Source organism: Camelus dromedarius, chromosome 15, assembly GCF_036321535.1.
Source record: "Camelus dromedarius isolate mCamDro1 chromosome 15, mCamDro1.pat, whole genome shotgun sequence".
Taxonomy (NCBI): domain Eukaryota; kingdom Metazoa; phylum Chordata; class Mammalia; order Artiodactyla; family Camelidae; genus Camelus; species Camelus dromedarius.
Window position 1 is genome coordinate 29688877 of NC_087450.1, and position 20629 is coordinate 29709505.

The window sequence follows — 20629 nt, forward strand, 5'->3', positions numbered from 1 at the left end:
TCCTTCTTACCCTCCTTGAGCTCCAGTACCCTGTGCCAGACCACCCTCTGCATGGATGCCCTTTTTATCCTACTTAGTATCTGATACCCTGTACTGAACTGTCCCTCTCCATTGACACCCTTCTCACCTCACCTGGTTTCTAACCATGTGCTACTCACTTGTACTCACTCATCAAGTGAACATCCTCCTCACTTTTAAAAAAATACCTTCCAAGTTTTGTGTCATACTTTAAAAGAGCTTCTCCACTTTAACATTATAAAAAATAGCTTTCTTTTTCTTCTACTGATTTTATGTATTTATTTTGTATTTAAATATGTGGTCTATTTTGGAATTCATTTTGAAGTAAGTGAAGTAGAAATCCAGTACTTCTTTCAAATGATTATCCAGTTGGATAGAATTTTACATAAAAACTATTATCTCTACCCAACCCCAGATTTTTTTTATAAAGTTTTTTAAAAGTTTACTGCATCCATAGAGCCTTTTCTTAAAAATGGGTGTCGTTTTTGTTTATAACAGATGATGATGTACCTGCAGATATGGTTGCAGAAGAATCAGGTCCTGGTGCACAAAATAGTCCATACCAACTTCGCAGAAAAACTCTTCTGCCGAAAAGAACAGCGTGTCCTACAAAGAGCAGCATGGAGGTAAGTTAAATACACATAAGTTAAATATAAGTAAGTTTATTTTTGATGTGTAATGAAGGAATTGTTAGGAAACAAAAAGGGAACTGTCATCATTTTTTAAAAGTAATGATTATGATAAAAATATTTATTACTTAACTAGTTATCATTTTATTTTTGAAGGGTGCTTCAACTTCAACTACAGAAAACTTTTTTGGTCATCGTGCAAAACGTGCAAGAGTCTCTGGAAAATCACAAGATCTATCAGGTATTTCTATGGGAAAGCTAAGGAATGGGCAAATAATTTTTTTTTAATTTTGTTTGAAACTGAAAAATTAAATGTAGTTTTATTTGTACATTTGAGATTAAGAAAGTAATTATTACAGAATAAACATGAGAACCCTGACTTCCTCCCTCTTTGACTTTAATTGTTTTATAAAAATCTTTTTTGTATACTTATATAATCAGTTTCTGAAATGGTACATACTTGCTAAAATAAAGAATGCTGTTAAGTCAAGATAAAAGAAGATAAATGTGTGTTATCTATGAAAGCAAAATACTTATAAAATGATTGTCATCAAAAAATAAAAGCTACTCATTAGATAAAGTGAAACTTGTACTGTTTAAATAATGAGAAAGCCTTTACTAGCCTGAAAAAATAGGTTGTTTATATTCTGTTAATTTCTTTATAGCAGCACCTGCTGAACAGTATCTTCAGGAGAAACTGCCAGATGAAGTGGTTCTAAAAATCTTCTCCTACTTGCTGGAACAGGATCTTTGTAGAGCAGCTTGTGTATGTAAACGCTTCAGTGAGCTTGCTAATGATCCAATTTTATGGTAAGTGAAGCTTTATTTCTTATATTGAGACATATTACTTGCTGCCCAAAATGCTAAAGATGGTAGGAAAGTTGGAGTGTGAGTTGGTGGTTACAATTAAATAGTCAGAACAAAATTAGAATGTTTAAATTCCAAGTTACCTGTTTATCACAAGTGTGGGTTGTTGGTCTAAGCAATATTTATAAAACAAGGACGTACTTTTTCTGCTATGTGTCAGTTAAAAGCAACTGAGCGGTTACAAGAAATGTTTTTCATTAGATTGCTTTTTAGAAACAGAACTAAGTCTAATTTAAAATAGCTAACTAATTAAATCTGATAGTTTAGTAAGAATGTATATTTTGTATATCGCTTTCAGAAAACAGTTTTGACAGTTGTATTCATGAGCCTTAAAATATGCATGCCCTTTGACCCAGCAGTTCCACTGCTGAAAAACTGTTTACCCTATGTACAAATTTTTCATACTAGCATTGTTAATAGTGGGGGGAAATTAGAAATAATCTAAATTCTAGCAATAAGGGAATGAACTAAAAGTAAACAATGTAATGTTTACCTAGAAAGTTGTGATATAGTCATTAACAGTGACTTCTACAGTGTTTTTAATAACAAGGAAAAACGCTATGTTATAAAAAGTTAAAAAGAGCAGAAAACAAAATTTTATATGTTATATAACCACAACTGTATCAATGAAACTGTAGATAAAAAGAGTGGAAAGGAAATACAATAAACTGTTAATAGTGAATATATATTGAAAGTATAGGTTAAATCTCTTTATACTTTTCTGTATTTTACAGCAGCTATATGTATCACTTCTATGATGCTAAAAATAAGGTACACTTAAAGAAAATTATATTTGTGCTAGAAAGGTAAAAGAATGAAGAGCAGAAGAAACATTTTGCTTTGTATAGGAAGTGATAATAGTTACTATCACTTCATTTCTAAGATTTGATGGTTCTTACTAGGATGTAAATGAAACATCATCATTATTTTGCATCAGTACTGAAAATAATCCTTTTAAATTATAAATATATGAGGTTTTTACAGTAAGGATGGCTTTTTTCCCACTCCTGACTAGACAGTCAGATTTTATAGAATTCATACTTCTTATTCTTTAGGGTGGAGTATATTTTATATGTAGTCACATTGTTTTAGCCAAAAATTATATTTTTACACATAAAATTCTGCTTTTTTATATTTTTATAAGTTTTTGAGGCTTCAAATAATTCTTATAGTGGTTTAAAGGACATTTCATGAAGAAATCTTTAATTCCTTTTCCTTTCAGGAAACGATTATACATGGAAGTATTTGAATATACCCGCCCTATGATGCATCCTGAACCTGGCAAATTCTACCAGATTAATCCAGAAGAATATGAACATCCAAATCCCTGGAAAGAGAGTTTCCAGCAGTTGGTATGAAGTATAAATGGAAAATATTGATTTATATTACTTATATTTAAAATAAAAGTTAATTTTTAAAAATCTTATTTAAACTCAAGAATAGGTTTCAAACCAATGGACATTTATCAAAAGATTAAACAATTCTTTTCACTACTGACATACTGATTAATAGTTTAAACAGTGGCAGTAAGTATCAGTAGCCTATGAGTAGTTATTTAAAGTTTCACATTTAGCTTCAGTTTCATATGTTCCTTTACAAGTGGTTCCCAACTTGGGGGTGATTTTGCTCCACGGGGTATGTTTGGCAATGTCTGGAGGCATTTTTCATTATCACAGCTAGAGAAGGAACTGCTACTGGTACTTAATCGGTAGAGACCAGGGATTCTGCTAAACACCCTACAATGCACAGAGTAGCCCTGACAACAAATAATTATCTGTCCCCAAATCTCAGTAGTACTCAGATTAAGAAACCTTGTTCTTCCACTTAACTGGATATTACTGAGTCATAAGCTGTTCTAGATTTACATTACAGAGTGCAACAGAAAATTAGTTAGACTAACTGATACTTGTTTTTGATATTAATTAATAAAAATATTCATACAGTACTAGTTTAATTTAGACTATAGTGTTTATATTAGTGGTCAATATTTGTTGTTGGTTTTTTGTTTTTTGTTTTTGATATTTTAGTATAAAGGTGCACATGTAAAGCCAGGATTTGCTGAACATTTCTACAGTAACCCTGCAAGATATAAAGGAAGAGAAAATATGCTGGTATGTTTGATTTGTATTTTTTTAAGATTTAAAATGATGATCTTTCAGTTCTGTACTGACTTCTTGTTGTTTATTTTAGTATTATGATACAATTGAAGATGCCCTTGGTGGGGTACAAGAAGCTCATTTTGATGGACTTATCTTTGTTCATTCTGGAATATATACTGATGAATGGATATATATTGAATCTCCAATCACCATGATTGGTGCAGGTATTTTGAAATGTATTGTCATTAGAATTTTAACATTTTACTTACATGATGGATTTTTTAAACGCTATTGACTTAAAATCCAGAGGAACCTTGTAACACCTTAATTATAGGGGAAAAAATAGTAAATAAATATGTATATTTTGTATGATGGAAATGAAAACTTTAGAGTTCAGAAATTATAAATGTACCTATTTCTTTTTCTGGATGTGTGTATTTCTTGATGTCAGTACTTTGTTCAGCTGCTTAATCTGTTCATTAAGGAGAACATATTTGTTCGGTTTATCTTTTATTTGAAAATACAGATGCTAATATTTTTATTGGTTTTTATTGAAACAGATGTACCTTTTAAATACTTCTTTGTACTGTTTCAAAGCTATTTTTATGGTCAAGTTTCTGAGAATAAATGTAATGAAATATCTGTTGAGTACTAATCAGTTATTTTAAGATTTATGCTATCCCTGATTTTTTAAGGATACAGTAGTACACAGACCATTTTAAGATAGCTAATAGTTGTTACTTGTTAATGAAATGCGCATTTACTGCCCTTTCTGCTTCCCTCTCCCATTTCCACCTTAAAGAATAAAGTGGAGGAGAGTATAGAAAAATTTTGCCTAATGATTTTCATTACTTTCCAAATCAAGACCAGTACTGGAAATAAATTTAAATAAAGAAGTTTATCTCTTTCTCTCCCTACTCATCTCTTCCTTCTTTCTTCTCCCTGACCTTCATTTTCTGGTGCTACTGGTGGTGATTTGGTTTCCATAAGAAACCCGTTTCTTACTATGCCATTGCATTTGATACTAAATACTATTTGTAGTTCAGTCTTATTATGAGTATTTTTATATGTGGATTTGAGTATAATAGTACTCAAATAATACCATGTTAAACTTGACTGCCTATAGTAAAGGCCAATGAAAAACATAGTTATCTATCTGATAAAATGAGTATTAGTATTGTCTACTAAGTGCTAATGTTCTTTAAAATTTCCCTCTCCAAAAAAATACTCAGCTTAAAAACAATAAAAAGGGTTCTACTGAGTTATTAGTTTTATGCCAGAGTATTTTTACTGATTCAAAAGGTGATTTTTTTGTTTCCATTTTATCTGTCTGATAAAGGTAATATACTTTAAAATATTTTCTTCACAGCACCTGGAAAAGTAGCAGACAAAGTTATAATTGAAAACACTAGAGATTCAACCTTTGTTTTTATGGAAGGTTCCGAGGATGCTTATGTTGGATATATGACGATAAGGGTAGGAAATTTTAAATTTTTATGTATGTATGTTGAAATTAAGAAGGAAGTGGTTGTTTATTTTAAACAAAATTTCCACTTTTTAGTTTAACCCTGATGACAAGTCTGCTCAACACCACAATGCACACCACTGCTTAGAGATTACAGTAAATTGTAGCCCTATTATTGATCACTGTATCATCCGAAGTACATGTACAGGTCAGTGTTTCCTTTATGTTTTATTATAAAATGTGTGACTGTGTTGCCCAATAGGTTTTTAAATAAATTATTTTTCTTACAGTTGGCTCTGCAGTATGTGTTAGTGGTCAAGGAGCATGTCCCACTATCAAGCACTGTAACATCAGTGACTGTGAAAATGTTGGACTTTATATAACAGATCATGCACAGGTATTTTTTAATTTTGTGGGGTTTTTTTCTTTTCTTTTCTTTTTTTTTTAGCTCTACTAATGTTTACTTCTGGTTAATTATTGTAGGGAATATATGAAGATAATGAAATTTCCAATAATGCTTTAGCTGGGATTTGGGTTAAAAATCATGGAAATCCAATTATTAGACGGAATCATATTCATCATGGACGTGACGTTGGTGTGTTCACATTTGATCATGGCATGGTAAGAACATTTATTCTTAAAGAAAAACTGACCTCAAATTAGTTAAATTTCAAATAGGTTTCAGCATTTTTTATCACCAGACTATCTGAATTGAAGAGTGTAAGTTTAAAAGAAGATTTCAGCATATTTTAAAATCAATATGCAATGTTAATTCTATAAATTCATGAACCTAACATTTAAAATATACATGTAGAAAAGATAGAGTCCTTAGGGAATTGATGTGATCTTTGAGGGGAGTAAGGTCTAATCCAGTAGTTCTCAAATGTAAGTGTTCATAGAAATCACCCCGAACAATAAATTAGAATTTTTAAGGATGGGGCCTAGGACATGCATTTTTGATAAGCACCATAAATGAGTTTAATGCAGGTTTTTTTGGAGACTACACTCTGAGAAATATTTTCATCATTATTTGACTTCCATTTTATTCCTTTTGAAATTTTTTTTAACAGGCAGAACTTGAATAAGAAATACAGTGATGATAATATGTCAGTTTTAAAACTGTTTTGCAGCAATTAATTAAGCATCTTTATGGATGATATGTTTCAGATACTACTGTATCATTTTATACAATTTCTAGAGACATGACTTTTTGAGCTCTTAGACCACTATTTCAAAATAATGTTCTTGGGTGCCTTGAATATTCTTTTCATTTAGTATCTAATTTTCATTGAAGTAATTTTTAAGTCCTAGTACAGTATTGGCAACAGTTTTTTTTTTTTTTTTAAATGGCAGATGAGGTGTTGTCATGGTGACAAATAAGGGTATGGTGAAGTTTTGTTGCTATTATGTGGTATTAATCAAGCGACTTACAAATGCAATTAGTGAAGGAAATTTTTTACTTTCTTTGTGCCTAAAACCCTAATGCCAAACTCTTTTTTAAAACTGAACCTAGACCATGAGGAGTACCCTTTTATGAACTTCTGATTATACCTAAATAGTTTCAGAGCATCTAGTTTGTTATATTCCTGGGGTAGCTGTAACCTGAGAAAAGCACTTCACTTATAACTTAGGCTTTAGTTTGGGCTTGTAGATAAGAAAGCACAGTGGAGATGACCAGTTGCTTTTCTCCAGCTAGAATAAAGAAATTGGTATTTCTTTGCAAATTGTGGCTTTTTTCCCAAGGAGTGGGAAGAGGGTGGTGGGGTATGGGAATTGGGGAGTCCAGGAAAACGTATGGAGGTTGTAAAAACCTTGAGAATCTGCTCTTCCTTAGAGGCCTGTACTGGCTATAAATCTTAAATGGAACTCTAAATGGTACTTTTATAAAGGAAGTATACTATGCTAGTATTTCTTTTTCTGTGCTGCCTTTAGACTTTGCCCCACAGTTTCATACAATTCAGGTATCATATTTATGCCTGCCTCTAGTCTCATTCATAAATGAGGTACCAAAATTATTTTAACCTGAGTAAGTTTTCTCATTTTTAAAAGGCCTAATGCTGATGGTCACTTGCTAAAATTCATCATTATAATTTACTCATCATACAGCCCTGATAGTTTATTTTTTATAGATTTGGGTTTATAAATTTTATAACTTTTTAAAAACAAATCTTAGGCAATCCTATGGCTAGATATTCTATTAAGGATTAAAGAGATTTGTAAGGTGTTATAAATATATAAGGGAAGAATGAAAATAAAGCATACCTTGGGCCTGTCATCTGTTTTAATATTATGATACAATCCTTTAAAATCCTTTGGTTGAATATTCTTCCATTCCAAGTATTCTTTGTGTTGCCAGCCCATGATTGGTAGGATGATATCACTAAGGTTAACCTTTTAAAAATTTTGACTTTGTTTTTAATAAAACTTCAGAGAGCATCAGAATAAACACTTAAACTAGTTTCTGTACTCTTCTGTCTTTAAATATATTCTCATTTATTGTTGGTTCTCTGAAATTGTCTTACCTTTACCTTATTGTGACGTAGTTAGAATTTAAACTAATTCCTATATTTGTAAGCATGAAATCATAAAAAATTTCTTTTTTTTTAAAGAAATTAATGTTTTTGTAAAAATACTACATGCCCAGTACAAAAGAACACCTCTTGAGGATTTCAAAGGGTATGATTCTAGAGTTTGTCATTGTTAACTGCACGTTTAAACTTTAGAATACAGAACTAATTCCCCCAGTGAAAAATGAGGAAATAAACATACTTTATATTTCAACCCATCTCTGCTCGATTATTTGTATTCTTATTTTTCTTTTGTAAAGGTTTGTAACATTTACATTCCTACAGTTATGGATCTGTATTTATATGTATTTACCTTCAGTCTTTTTATCACAGTTTCTCCATTTCTGAATTTTTTTTATTTTGATTCATTCTTGGCATGGCTTGAGTTTTGTCATCTAGCCATTTTGTATTAGTTTGTTTTTAAAAGAAAGGTATACAGGTATTGTAGCTTGAATTTTTGCCACTCAAGAATGCCTACCCATTTACCTTTTAACTTGGCTGAGTATATAATATTTGTAGAATTGAATTGTGTCTCAGAAGTCTGGGATCATTCTGGTTTTTTGGTTTTTTGTTGTTTTTTTATTATTTATTCTAAGTTTATGAATTTAACTCGTGATAGATTGCAAATGACAGCTTCTCTATGTTGAAATATGACTGTCTTCTTTCATTTCACTTTACTTTGGATAGTCTCCCTTAAATAGGAATTAAAAGTTCTGGATGCTAGAAATTGCACATTAGTGTGTTTTCTTCTTCAGATTTACTTCTCGTGCCTGAGTTATTTCTACAAAAATACTACTGTGGGAGTTTTTCCTTCCTCTCCTGTGTTCCATTCATGACAATAGATCTCATCACTTTAGGAGAAGATAATTGGCTAGGCTTATTAGAGCAGTTACTTGGGGAAACGTACCTTGCTGAAGATGTAAGTTACCATTTGGTAGTTCTCAGCACCTTATTCTTTCTTATCCAGATATCACAGTATTTGGCAAGTGTTTGGTAGGTTATAGTTTGGAGTTGTAGAAGTTTATTTCATTGAAGGTATTTTTTTCTCTCTACTTTTCATTTTTTTAAAAATTACTTGGAGAGTTTTAAGAGAAACTCTTGAATCCCTTTTACTCTGTTGAATGTAATAAAGACTATTTCACTTCAAAAAAATTTTAAATGAAAAAACAACTTCACTTTTTATTTTATTTTTATTTTTAACTTGATAAAATGGTAATTTTCAAGGATTTTTAGTAATGTTTATGGCACAGATTTAGAAATACTTATGCTGAGAAGTTAACAAGCTCTTATTTTAAAACATAGAAGAAGCTCTTAGCAATGTGGTATCTTCTGGTAGGGAAATAAATCATTTTGTAATATGGGATAATCCAGTAAAATGTTTGTGCCTTTGGAATCATATGTATGTTGGAGCTTTCATGGTTTGCATCTTAAATTGAGGCAAAGTAGGATTCTGTATTAGACCGTTTTTCATTAAAGGCATTTCTTAACAAAACAGATGCATTTCATTAAAATGTATTTTAAAGCAAAATTACAGTAACTGAATCCTTTAATACATAATAATAGATAGGTTTTCTTGTGATATTATAAAACTAAGTCAATCAGTGGTTGCCCTTTCTGAATGTAATCACAGTTGTAGCAATGTAAGAGGCTTCTGGTTTTACGAGCATGAAGAAAAAAATTTTCTTTTCAAAAAAATGTTGCTACCTTCTTTTCTTGAAAGTTGCCTTAAAACAAAAGATACAGATTACAACTCCCATCTTTGATGGAACTAGGGGACCATCTTTAATCTAAATTATAGTATGGTAAATGACCATGTGTCAGTGACCATGGCAACCAGTCCAGATTAAGGCAGGTTATAAAACCTGTTTATATTCAGGATGATAAATTGGTAAACTTGATGTGAATTTAAGTATATTAAGAAGTGATTTAAACAAATGGTGGCAAGTTTAGGATAGAATTATCACTAGAGATCTAAGCAAAGGAGAAAAACAAGATAATTAGTATAACTTCAGGGAAAATTAAAACTTGTACAGCAAAGAATGTGTAGTTATATTATACTTCATGGCTGAGTCTAAATAGCACACTAACCAAAACTGTGATGTAACTACATTGGAAGGATACGATGTGTTTATGTATGATGGAGGATCAAAAGGTAGGAGAGCTAAAGCTCATGTTCCATAATAGGAAGTTAGGAGATTATACCTAAAACTGAAAACTCGGAATAAAGCTGTACATGTTTTTACTTAAAAATATGGAGGTAAGTCAAAAGAATTAGCTAAATAATTGAAAATGGGAGCCTCTGGATAAGGAAGAATGAAAAGAAAGGGGCTGTTTGCCTTCATAAACTTATGGATCTAGTTAACTCTCTTAACTATACAAAATCAAAACCTAAAGAAGAACAGAGAAAAAGCATCCCTACATTTGAAAAATGTTTAGTCAATATACTGTAGCAAAGTATACTTGCAATACTATAGGTTTAACTAGTACAGCCAGGACATCACAGTGGCGTGTTTTTGGAATCTTCATGGAAGCCCAATAAATAGCACACCTTTTCCTGTCGTATTCTGAACAAATTAAGAAATAAAATCTATGCCATGAAATAACATGAAGAGGCTGAAGTATCAGCTTCAATACTCTTAAAGATTAGGTTGGAAGATACAGCTTAGGATGAGAACCAAATGGATCTGTTCAACTGGACAGTGCAAATTAGATAGGCTTATCCACTTAGTCAAGGCAGTGTTCGTGGAGTAGTAACAGAAGACATGCTCCACAGGGCAGCTCATTTCCACGAGGAGAAGGGTGAAGCTGAATTGAGCATACTCAATTTTCCCAAGTTTACCATTCAGATGTGTCATTCAACTCCTGGCAGAGAGAAACTAATTGAGATCCCTGCTCAGTAATGGAAACATCAGAAATGTTGAACTGTTCCAATCTGATGTTAAGTTCTTTTAGTCTAGCCTCTTGTAAAATTTTTGTTTCTTTGATGCTCAGTTTTGCCATAAAAGTCTGTATGTACATCTGGTGTACATCCATTTTTATTTAGTATAAAATCAAAGAAGAAAAGACTTTTTAATATTTTAAGATACTGTTTTTGATGCAACCCCTCAATTTCTTTTTTAAAGAATTAGATTGTAATCTGTATGTTAACAGGTAAATTGTGGGTGATTTGCACTTTATTTGTGGGAAATGAAACCTGAAAACTACTTTTAAGTGTTGTTCTCAGATCCATTTTCTTTAAAGAGTTAAATATGTAGTGTATTAGAATACTCAGAATTACATCATTTATCAAATCCTGCTTGATTGCTTGCCATGTATAAAGTCTCCTACAGATGCTCCAGAAGTTAGTATAGTCCTATCTCTGCAGGAGCTTATGATCAGGTAAAAATGGGTATGACAAATACAGTACGAGTCAGTAGATGAAGTAGCATAAGAAAATATTTAGTGCTAAAAGGAATTTAAAGAGAGGAGAACACATTCAGTTTTTGAAGGGAGATGGACAAGGAGGGTGAAATAGCTTTTAGAAATGCCATCTTATAAATATCTCATTTTTCAAAATACTCAGTCTGATTGAGTCTTAGGACTTAGGATTTCAGTATTACAGTAATTTTTATTCTCATAGAAAATAAGTAAAATATAGGCATTATAGAAATTTAAGAAATTTAGAGAAGTATAAAGGATACAGTAAGCATCCATAATACCACACTACTCAGTTAATCACACCCTCATATTCTTATTTGATCCTTCAAGTTGTTTTTTTCCCCAGGTAAAATTAAGATCATACTGAACGTATACTATCTTGAAGTACATACTGTTCTTTTCATTTGACATGATAGCATGTGTAACATGAACATAAGTCTTCAACAACACTTTATTTAGTTAATTCCCTATTTGGGGTTAAGATGAATTATTTTGAATTATTTTAAATGTCTTTTTCTGTATATGTCCTTAAGTCAACTTTTTAGAAGTTGATTTCTTGGAACATTTTTAAGGCTATGAGGGTTTCTTTTCTTTGGTACTTAAATAAATCTTTTGCTCAAAGATACACACAGACACACACACTTACTGGATAATGGTATTTGTTTGCATTTATTGAATAAATCTTGCCCTAGTTTTCATTCCTGGCTTTAAATATACTCACACTATTTAGAGGATTTGTAGTCCTATTTCACTAAAACATTTAATCGTTTGAAATTTAGTGTATGTCTATTTTTCATTCTTAACTCTTGAACCTTTCTGATACTTAATTTTGAGATAGACATTAAAAAGACTGTAACGTCATTTCTTTTTGCAAAATGGCCTTACCTACAGGTTTAATTTTTGTATTTCCCAGGGTTACTTTGAAAGTTGCAACATACACAGAAACAGGATAGCAGGCTTTGAAGTAAAAGCCTATGCTAACCCCACAGTGGTTCGATGTGAAATTCATCATGGACAGACTGGAGGAATATATGTTCATGAAAAAGGAAGAGGACAATTCATAGAGAATAAAATCTATGCAAACAACTTTGCAGGTGTATGGATTACCTCAAATAGTGACCCAACAATAAGGTATTTGTATATAAATTATGGATGGAAATTAATTTTTCTGTTTTTTGTTATAAGAAAAGTTAAGATACTTAGCTTTAACTCAGTATTTTTCCTAGACAACAGAGTACTATAAAATAGATTTTCCTAGCAAAGTCTATGCATCTGAATGAGCCTGGCTATTGCATTTACTTTGGGGTGTTCTATTTGTTTATTAGTGATCTAAGCCATGCAAGATATTTTTTATGAAAAATTGCAAATACTCTGATTTTTCATTTTAAATTCATCAAACTGCATTATAGATGAGTAAGTAAGGCTGCAGTCTTCTCTTGAAATCTGAATGACCTTGTCTTTTCATTTTTTTCCTGAGAGTCAGCAGGTAGAGTAACTCAGGAGACTAGTTATCTCAAAGATTATTGGACAGAGAGAACAAGAATAAAAGTCAAAACTTTAAGCTGTCACTTTTCTTTAACAGTTCCTACCATTCCCTTTAGCCACAGTAAGGAAACAAACAGACCCAGTCTCAGAGGCATTGGCTGAGACTGTCCATCAGAGCTATTACAGTTTAATCAAAGACCCTGAATTATTTTTGTCAAATTTTTTTTCACTGGCCTTATGAAAGTAGATTATGTGATTTCCATCTTATTAGTATGCAACAAATGTTTATAATTCAGCTTAAAAAAAGTTATTTTAAATGTGTTAGCTCTTTTGAGGGAAATTTTTAAGAATGCTATTTTGTTTCAAATACTATGTGGCTTTTCCAAAGCTTTAGGTTTTAGGAAGAACTGGAAGGAAAATAATCTAGTCTGAGTCCCTCATTTCATAGATTAGGAAACTGAGGTCCATTGAAGTCAAATAATTTGCTAATGTCACATAAACATGAGTGGTCTTACAATTAATTATATAAAACAAGCAAGCTTTTCTGAATATATGATTTTTTGTTTTCTTTACATAATTATAGGGGGAATTCTATATTTAATGGAAATCAAGGAGGAGTTTACATCTTTGGTGATGGACGAGGCCTTATTGAAGGAAATGACATTTATGGTAAGCATGTGGTTTTGTTCTATCAAATTTTAGAGCTTGATCTGTCTTCCTGACATTAGCAAATGGATTTTGAAATTATCCGAGTAGGAGGAATTGATCTAGTTTCTTTAAATTCTCAATAAAGATTATTCTGTGATACTTATTCACATAACAAACGTTTACTGAGTACCTACTATGTACTAGGCACCATGCTACATACCAGAGATGAAAATAAAACCAAGACCTTAGTCTCAGGAAATATCAACAGTTCCCTTAGATTCACTCCATTGTTTAACAATTAATAAATTATTTCTGTGGTAGTTTAATATACTTTAGTACTAACTAGAAAGGGAAAATAATTATTCCTCATTAAAACTTTTGAGGTATTAATTCAGCAAACAATTATCAGGTGTCTGTGTGCTAGACTGATATGTTCCCACGCTTCCTCTTTTGCTAACACTTACCTGGATAATATTTAAAGCTTAGTGCCAGGCACGGTTCTGAGCACCTTACCTGAGTTAAGTCATATAATGTTTGTAGCAACCCTGTGAAGTAGACACTATTAAATATCCCCACTTACTGATCAGGAAACAAAGGTACAAAGAGGTTAAGTAACTTACTTAAAGTCACACAGAAAGTAAGTAGAATTCCTGGGATTCAGAACTTGACAGCCCGGCTCCAGAGTCTCTGCTCATAACCGCTGTGCCTGTACTGCCTACAATCCTTCTGCGTCTTTTTACACTCCTGGTCCCCTTAGTTTTGTCTTGTAATGCTCATGAACCATAAGTATCTTTCTGAATATGATGTACTTCACAGAATTGTACTCTTACTATGGTATGGTACTCTTACTTAGGCTCTGTATGTTGATGTTATAACTTTTATTTTTAAATAGGCAATGCATTAGCAGGAATTCAGATTAGGACAAACAGTTGTCCAATTGTTCGACATAACAAAATTCATGATGGCCAGCATGGTGGGATTTATGTGGTAAGTTAATGAATACAGTTCTAGAATCTCATGCATCAAAATCAGGAGAGAAAACTGGGAGAGGGCAGAATTATGTCTGCCTTTAGGTAGACCATATTCGTTAGCATCTTACAAAATTTAAAAACCTATGTATTAGTCCTGTGTCTTCTGTCACCATGGTATCTGAAACTGTTATACAAGTAAGAAAATGTAGGAAATTTCAGAAAGGTCCTTGTGCAGTGAATGCCAAATGTGACTCTAATTTTTAGTCATAGTTCTAGAAATGTTCATGTCTTAAATCTTCTAAAAATAAAAATTTTAGTAACTTGAACCTCATTTTGAAGTGATTTCACCAGTGATAAGTTGAAATAACTATTAACTTACTAAATGAGATCTTTCAGTTATATGTCTTAGAATGAAGTAAGGTTTTTTGTTAAAGAAAATTGAATGTTAACTACTCTTAACTATAACAGATTTAAAAGTACAAAACCACATAAAGAATGTTATCATTACCTCCTTATCCAGATAAAAAAATGAAAATTGAGGGTTTTTTGTTATAACTGTCTTAAAAGGGGGAAACACACTATAAACTACTTGGCCTATACCAGATACATATTGTAATCAGTGTAACTTTTATTTAGCATGAGAAAGGACAAGGCGTAATAGAAGAGAATGAAGTTTATAGTAATACTCTGGCTGGGGTCTGGGTGACAACTGGCAGCACTCCAGTTCTGAGAAGAAACAGGATACACAGTGGCAAGCAGGTAAGATTATGTTGGACTCATACTTGTATGGGAAATACATTGTTTTACAGTTTTTTTAATTTGAAAAATTTTTTTTTAATTTTAGGTTGGTGTTTATTTTTATGACAATGGACATGGAGTGCTAGAGGACAATGATATCTATAATCATATGTATTCAGGGGTTCAGATAAGGTAAATGTTTTCACGTTTGGCTTTCTTTGAGGGGTTGTGAGTATGTGGGGTAAATGGAAGAAATTTCCTGGTTATTTAATGCTCAATCTTTATTCTTCCTTTTGTATATATATTCACACTCTGTCACATTCTTGGCTTAAATTATCAGAATATAACTTTTCTTAGACTGAGGACAGCAGCCAGTGGCACATATGCCGTAAGAGCTCATTTCCATTTTTCTGTCATCCACTGTGACAGGCATAACAGCTGTCAGTGTATGCCATCATACTTGGACAGTGGAAGGCTGTATAAAAATATTTGTGAGCTATACCTGGCTTATTAAATGGGAGCTGTTTTTATGCTTCTTTATGCTATTTCTGCAAAATTAACAGTTTTTACACCCTTTTTTCCTGTATTTTAACAGTTTTTGGAACTATAGTAGCTCCTGATTCAACCTTTTATTTTAAATGAGGGGAGTATATAATATAATGAGTTATTTTACCTAACCCCCTCAATTTACTTTACATATTAGTAGACTCTGTAGTAATATAATCTATAGCTAAGTATGTTCTGGGGGAAATAGAATTAAGCAAAATTAAACGAATTTCTTTATTGACAGACTTCTCAGAGCATCTCGAAGGGCTCTTATATAGTTAATTCTTACTGTGATTAATGTGGATTTTTCCACTATTACCTAACATGGGATATGGGTGTAGAAGCAACTGAAGTGGCATTATTTTCTATTTTACCCATAGGACTGGAAGCAACCCCAAAATTAGACGCAATAAAATCTGGGGAGGACAGAATGGTGGAATTCTAGTTTATAATTCTGGTATGTTTAATCTTTCAATTTTTTCTTAGTGCTAGTAGTATTTAGAAATAAACTTTCTAAATAACATAACCTAAATTTTTGCATTTACAGGTCTAGGCTGTATAGAAGACAATGAAATATTTGACAATGCAATGGCTGGAGTCTGGATTAAGACAGATAGTAATCCTACACTAAGAAGAAATAAAATCCATGATGGACGAGATGGTGGCATCTGTATATTTAATGGGGGTCGAGGTATTGTTAATTTTGCATTAGTAAAAAAACTCAGTTTTCCATTATCCTTCCATATCTTTAATGATCAGTGACATTGCCAATTAATGTAAGTTATAAATGAGAGAATCTCAGTCTTTTTCGTTATCAAATCTTGAGATGGTTTAGGAGATTAGTGCCTAGAATTCAAGGAGACAGATGTTTACGGAATTTTACTTTCCTTTTGTAGCCACCTTGAGTGTGCCACTTGTTAGTAAGGCTTTTTTTAAGGTAGCAGAATTTGTTTGCACTCTCTCTCTAGACCTTTTATTAATTCAGAAAACTGACATGATTATAATAAACTTCAAAGTCAAGTTATAAAACTAGGTGTGAAAAATTAATTGGTCTGTAAATATATAAAAAAGGCCAGAGTAAACAGGCATTGCTTTGTACCTGTTTACAACTGTGTTTTTTGGAGAATGGAATTAATGAAGCCAGAATGTGCTGTTTGGTATCCATAAAGGTCAGATAACTTTGCATTGAGGCAAAAGTTCATAGTCCCTGCTCGTTGCAAATGCGTATTATTCATCGAGAGAGACTGGGAGAGAATGTCAAATGCATATTATCACCATTCCTGAAATATCAGTAATCCAACATTGTACATATCTTATATAGATTAGCTAGTTGTCACTCTAACATACCAAGATTTAATCAACAAAACTGTTGCCACCAGGCAGTAATGACTCCATTAATGACAGACTCTCAAGGAGTTTCTAATCTAAAATTGAGTGACATGTCTCTGATAGGATTCTTTATAAGATATAATGAAGAAATACAATACAGAATGGCTTTATTTATAAGATGTTGGGAAAGGTTCATGGAGTAAAATCACTCGAACTGTCTTGAAAAATGAGTATTTACTGGTAAATTGGAGTAGCAGGGGTCATAGGCCATTCCAGATGTAGAAAGTATAGTTATTTCACTCTTTCATTTGTAATTGAACACTTCTGACCAACCACTATGATACAGATGGTAAAGATAAGCTGGTGAATAAAATATAAACATCCAGAAAGTTTACAGTCTAATGGAGTAGCACATTGTAAGCAAAAGGTCTCAAGGAAACAGAAACTGGAAGTGATTTAGTATAAAGGAAGAGGACAGAAAGTTGAGGCCATAAAGGGGACAAGACCCAAATCATAAGAGGCTGTTTGTATATGCAGTATAATGAAAAGGCTTCGTATATATGCAGTACAGTTTAGATAGATGTTAGCAATAGAACTTGAGGTTATAATGGACATATGCAAGATTAGAGACAGGGAAAAGGAATTTAGAGGTCAGTTCTGTGAAATACTACAGATGGGTCAAATGTCTACAGAAATAAAAATATGTTTCATGTCTTCAGGGAGCAGAGAAGCACTAGTACACAACTAATTGTAATTCACTGTACATAAGTAGGTTTTATAGGAGTAATATCAGCGAATACTTATTTAGCACTGTGTACTTTTATATGTATTAACTCATCTAATCTTCATAATAACCCTGTGTGGTAGGTGCTATAATGCCCATTTTACAGATAAAGAAACTGAGACAGAAGGTAAGTAATTTGCCCAGTTTCTAAGTGGTAGAGTCAGTATTTGAAGGCCTTAAGTTTGATTCCTTAACCCACTCTTAAGAGAAAATTAATAATTTGATGGAGGGAAACTGGAAACCTCCCAGAGGCAGTGACATTAAGAAGAAAGTGTGCAGGACTTATGCAAAGAAGAAATAATATAAACCAAAGGCATCAGGGACAAAAATGTGTAGCATATTCAGAGCATAGATAATGTAGTGAAACAAAGTAGTAGAGTGGGGGAGTATTTTGAAAGGCTGTAAATAGCAATTTTAAACTTTATTCTGAAAGTACTTTCCACACATCCAGATAAGGGATATTATAGAGTTGTAGGAAACTGGGGAAAATAACAGCAGCAGAATAGGGACTGGAGTTAAGGAAATTGATCAATAAATGCTGGCAATAGCCAGAAATAATCAGGGCTTGAACTTAAAACATGGAGACCTTTAACGGCCCTAAAAATATTTCCAAGGAATTAATTCACCAGTGTTCAGTGAGAATCAACTTTGGGCCAGGGGATGCAATGGTGAGTAAACTAGACATGGTCCGTGCAACCATGGAACTTCTACTTTATTGGTTAGAATGGTTACCTGCTATTTTTAGCAACTTCTGGTTAAATCCTACTTTAAGTATCTGTGAATTACTAATAAACTTTCTTTTCAGTTGAGAAATTAATCCTGTGAATTTTACAATGCAGTTAATAAGAAACTAAAAGAAAATCTAAATACCACCAAAAAGACTTTAAAAATGTTCTGTGCGTTAGCCTTAATCTGGGGAAATATTTTATTTTATAGGTCTCCTTGAAGAAAATGATATTTTCAGGAATGCTCAAGCAGGTGTTCTCATCAGCACTAATAGTCATCCAGTTTTGAGGAAAAACAGAATATTCGATGGATTTGCTGCAGGTGTGTATTTTCTTTTGTTACCTGTAGCCTGTTTTCTGTACATTAAGTTATTTGATTCTTGGTGTTAGTTCTTTTGCTTAATGGCTAAAGGTGTACAAAATGTGCTGCAAAAGTGGTTGAATGCCTGTTAACAGTCACTTAAGAGAACACCTAATCCAAGTTCTGGATTCTTCCACTCTAAGCTAAACTTACCTTGTTCTTGCAGATCAGTACTAATTCTGATCATTAGCTGGATAGAATAAATACAGGCTAGTACTGCCACTAGGAATAAATTCAGATAAACATAAGACCTCTGGTCTCAGAGAATTTTTTTTTTTTCAAGATCTTGGTAAGTGAAATCCCAGTATTGTGCATATTTCAACTTTTTGCCAGTGAAGACGACTACTTTTAATTATTCCAGATAACCTTCTAGCTCCTTTCTAAACATTTTTCTGAGCCCTGTCTTCTATTTGGTTTGCAAAGAAATCTAAAAATAATGTCAGTACTAAATTAAAAGTAAATTGTGAACTGTATCATTCCTTCCTTTAGCAAGAATAATGGGATTATCAATGGTGGAAGTTAATGTTACTGTAAATGATTCAAATAAACATTTGCATTTTATTCTTTAAATGTTAGTTAATATATTTCTTATATAAAAGAACTAGTTTACTACATTTGTTGTATTTCAGGTCTCTTTTAAGAAACTGTATAAAGTGATGCATTTGCTGTTTGTAAATTTTGCTTCAGGTATTGAAATTACAAATCATGCAACTGCAACACTAGAAGGCAATCAAATTTTTAACAACCGGTTTGGAGGCTTATTTTTAGCATCTGGTGTTAATGTGACAATGAAAGGTACGTTGGAGTCTGTTCTGCCTATAAACACACTATGCCATGAAAAGATGATAATCAGAAGCCATTGTTACTAACTTAATTCTGTCACTCAGTAATAGCCAACAACTAGAGAACTGTTTTGAAAGAGTTTCCACTTTTTCTGAATAGTTGGGAGTATCTTGCACAAGGAAAAAACCTATCTTTGTTCTAAGCTTCATTGGTTAGCCTTTTTAAAGGCTCTTAAAAAGTAACTCTTCTGTTAGAATAATCACTCTGGTATTTTGTCTTTACACTTAGAATTTTACTTTTCTTGTTACAGATAACAAAATAATGAACAATCAAGACGCCATAGAAAAGGCTGTTAGTAGAGGCCAGTGTTTATATAAAATATCAAGTTACACCAGCTATCCCATGCATGATTTCTACAGGTATTATTTCTAAATTATTTGAGTCTTGAAAAGGGGGAGATGGTGATTTCTAAACTGACAAGACCTCACATTTTTAGATTCCTTTAAATGAATGAGCTAAGATAGTAAATTGGGTATTTGCTAGTGGAAAGTGAAAATAAATGAAAATTTTATTAATTGCCCACTTTGAGTACTGTGATCAGTCTACTTTTGAGGATGCTGTTTTGGACCATAAAATACAAGACAATGTAATACTGAAGTAGCTACTTACATTGCTGAAAATGTGGAACATTTATATTGTTCTAAGAGCTTCAAAGTAAAGCTATTATTAAAGTGTTCATTTATCCCAGTCACCGTGAGTGGGTTTTGACTCCCCTCTCCCCCATATTGATTCAGTGAAGACTCGACAGGTGCTTGTTTTCCTTGGAAGACAAAAAATAGAAAATTTGCATATTCCATTAAAGCACCTTTTCAGAATTAATCTGGAGTAGAACCACAAAAATTTGGGTTTTGGTCCTTTTCTTGTAAGCCAAAGGTCATAGGGTAATATATAAACAAATTGTAGTAGTTAATAAGTAGCATGTTTGAGGAAAGTAATGTAAGCTTTTGCTTTTTTAGATGTCACACTTGTAACACCACAGATCGAAATGCCATATGTGTGAACTGCATTAAGAAGTGCCATCAGGGACATGATGTAGAATTTATTAGACATGATAGGTATGTATGTAGCACACTTGCTTGCTGTATTGCCCAATTATTTTCTTCCCCTCACTTTCCTAATTTTTGGGTTTTCATTTCG

The 20629-nt window shown here is 32.4% G+C and overlaps 1 protein-coding gene across 1 annotated transcript in view; it reads left to right on the top strand.

Moving 5' to 3' along the window:
- FBXO11 (F-box protein 11) overlaps positions 1–20629 on the top strand; it is a 77678-nt gene that overhangs the window by 55727 nt on the left and 1322 nt on the right. The window contains exons 2-22 of the mRNA XM_031466969.2: positions 517–644; positions 804–888; positions 1313–1457; positions 2737–2866; positions 3542–3625; positions 3705–3837; positions 4983–5089; positions 5175–5286; positions 5369–5475; positions 5562–5699; positions 11976–12193; positions 13131–13216; positions 14088–14182; positions 14803–14925; positions 15011–15096; positions 15831–15907; positions 15998–16141; positions 18500–18610; positions 19337–19444; positions 19743–19851; positions 20449–20547. Of these exons, the coding sequence (XP_031322829.2) occupies positions 517–644; positions 804–888; positions 1313–1457; positions 2737–2866; positions 3542–3625; positions 3705–3837; positions 4983–5089; positions 5175–5286; positions 5369–5475; positions 5562–5699; positions 11976–12193; positions 13131–13216; positions 14088–14182; positions 14803–14925; positions 15011–15096; positions 15831–15907; positions 15998–16141; positions 18500–18610; positions 19337–19444; positions 19743–19851; positions 20449–20547 (2425 nt within the window). The remainder of the gene's footprint in view (positions 1–516; positions 645–803; positions 889–1312; positions 1458–2736; positions 2867–3541; positions 3626–3704; positions 3838–4982; positions 5090–5174; positions 5287–5368; positions 5476–5561; positions 5700–11975; positions 12194–13130; positions 13217–14087; positions 14183–14802; positions 14926–15010; positions 15097–15830; positions 15908–15997; positions 16142–18499; positions 18611–19336; positions 19445–19742; positions 19852–20448; positions 20548–20629) is intronic.